Source organism: Eimeria tenella, genomic scaffold (assembly GCF_000499545.2).
Source record: "Eimeria tenella Houghton genomic scaffold, Eth_scaff4016, whole genome shotgun sequence".
Classification (NCBI taxonomy): domain Eukaryota; phylum Apicomplexa; class Conoidasida; order Eucoccidiorida; family Eimeriidae; genus Eimeria; species Eimeria tenella.
Window position 1 is genome coordinate 1 of NW_013544930.1, and position 1,718 is coordinate 1,718.

General features: G+C 51.0%; 1 protein-coding gene across 1 annotated transcript; it reads right to left on the reverse strand.

The window, feature by feature from the left end:
- Positions 1-486: 486 nt before the first annotated feature.
- On the reverse strand, positions 487-1,414 carry ETH_00042215 (uncharacterized protein; the record flags this gene model as incomplete). Its single annotated transcript, XM_013379812.1, has 3 exons — positions 487-531; positions 727-823; positions 1,326-1,414. 3 exons carry the CDS (start codon positions 1,412-1,414, stop codon positions 487-489), a joined length of 231 nt encoding a protein of 76 aa, XP_013235266.1.
- Between the last annotated feature and the right edge of the window lie 304 nt (positions 1,415-1,718).

Genomic DNA, 1,718 nt, shown 5'->3' on the forward strand with positions numbered 1-1,718 from the left:
CCCAGTATACTGACAACCCCCAAACCCTTCTTTGTGGTTTTAGGCTCATTTGAATCCAAAAGCACCCCCAGAAAAACCACCTGAAACCCCCGGACCACCAAAACCCTAAACCCTAAACCCTAATTAGTAAAACCATAAACCCTGCCCGCTCGGATTCGTTTGAGTTGGGAATAGTCGGGCCTGAAGTCTATTATGAAAACCCTCATGTCTTAACACCCCCTAAACCCTTCTTTGTGGTTTTGAGCTCATTTTAACCCAAAAACCCCCAAAAAAAGCCCATTCCAAACCCCAAAACCACGCCAAACCCTAAACCCTAAACCCTAAACCCTACCTGTTCGGATTCGCTTGAGTTGAGAGTAGTCGGGCCTGAAGTCCGGGCCCCAGTGACTGACGCAGTGGGCCTCATCCACTACAAATCTTTTCAAAGTCCCTTTTTGGTTTAAAGAGTGCAGCAAAGAACGAACAGATTTGCTGCTGCTCAACTTCTCAGGAGTCAAGAACAACAGCGGCACGCTCAAACCCTCGCAGCGCCTGCAGCAAACCCTAAACCCTAAACCCTAAATCTAAACCCTAAAGCCTAAAGCTTTGCACGAAATGGGAGTCACGGAAGAAGAGGCCCGAAGGGGGAGTTGAGAATGAAAGAGGCAAACACAAACCATCACAGCGAAACCCTGAACCCTAAACCCTAAACCCTAAACCCTAAACCCTAAACCCTTAACCCTAAACCCTAAGCCCTAAAGCGTCGAGCCTTAGCTCTAGCACAATAGAAAGACAAGACTCAAGAGTCAGAAACAAAAGCGGCACGTACAAACCCTCGCTACGCCTGCACACGCAAACCCTAAACCCTAAACCCTAAACCCTAAACCCTAGCGCGGGACAGGAAGCACGGAAGAAGATGCAAGAAATGGGAGTCGCAGAAAGCAGCAGCACGCATAAACCCTCACAGCGGCTCCATATACAACACGCCACAAACAATAAACCCTAGACCCTAAACCCTAAACCCTAAACCCAGGCACAGAACACGAAAACTCGAGACCCGGTACCCAAAAACCGCCAAACCCTAAACCCTAAACCCTAAACCCCAGACCCGGAGCCCGAAGTCGGCTAAACCCTAAACCCTAAACCTTAGACCCGCCCTGTAGACCCTAAACCGTAAACCCTAAACCCTAAACCCTAAGCCCTCAAGCAGAAGCTGAAGCCACACTGTGCTGCGGGTTCCGCCCTGTTTTGCTGCTGCCGCTGTCTCTTTGAATTTTTCTGAGGCAGGGAAGGGTAATAGGGCTTAGGGTTTAGGGTTTAGGGTTTAGGGTTTAGGGTTTTCGTACAGGTCATCGTAGACCTGCCGCTGCTCCTCCCAAGTCTGGTTTGAAGTGAAGGCTCTGCACTCAATGCCCAACTCCTGCAGCTGAGCCATTTGATCCTGCAGCAGCAGCAGCAGCAGCAGCAGCAGCAGCAGCGGATGAGGCCTTTGACCCGGAAGCAGCAGTTGCAGACCAACCATTCTGTTTCTGCTTTGTTATGAAAACAGCAGCAGCAGCAGCTGCTGCTGCTGCAGTAGCTGCAGGAATAGCTGCAGCAGCAGCTGCAGCAGTAACTGCAGCAGTAGCTGCAGCAGCAGCAGTAGCTGCAGCAGCAGATGAAGCAGCAGCAGCTGCAGCAGCTTAAACAGCAGGTGAATCACCAGCGGCTGCAGCAGCAGCCGCAGCAGCAAAACTTGC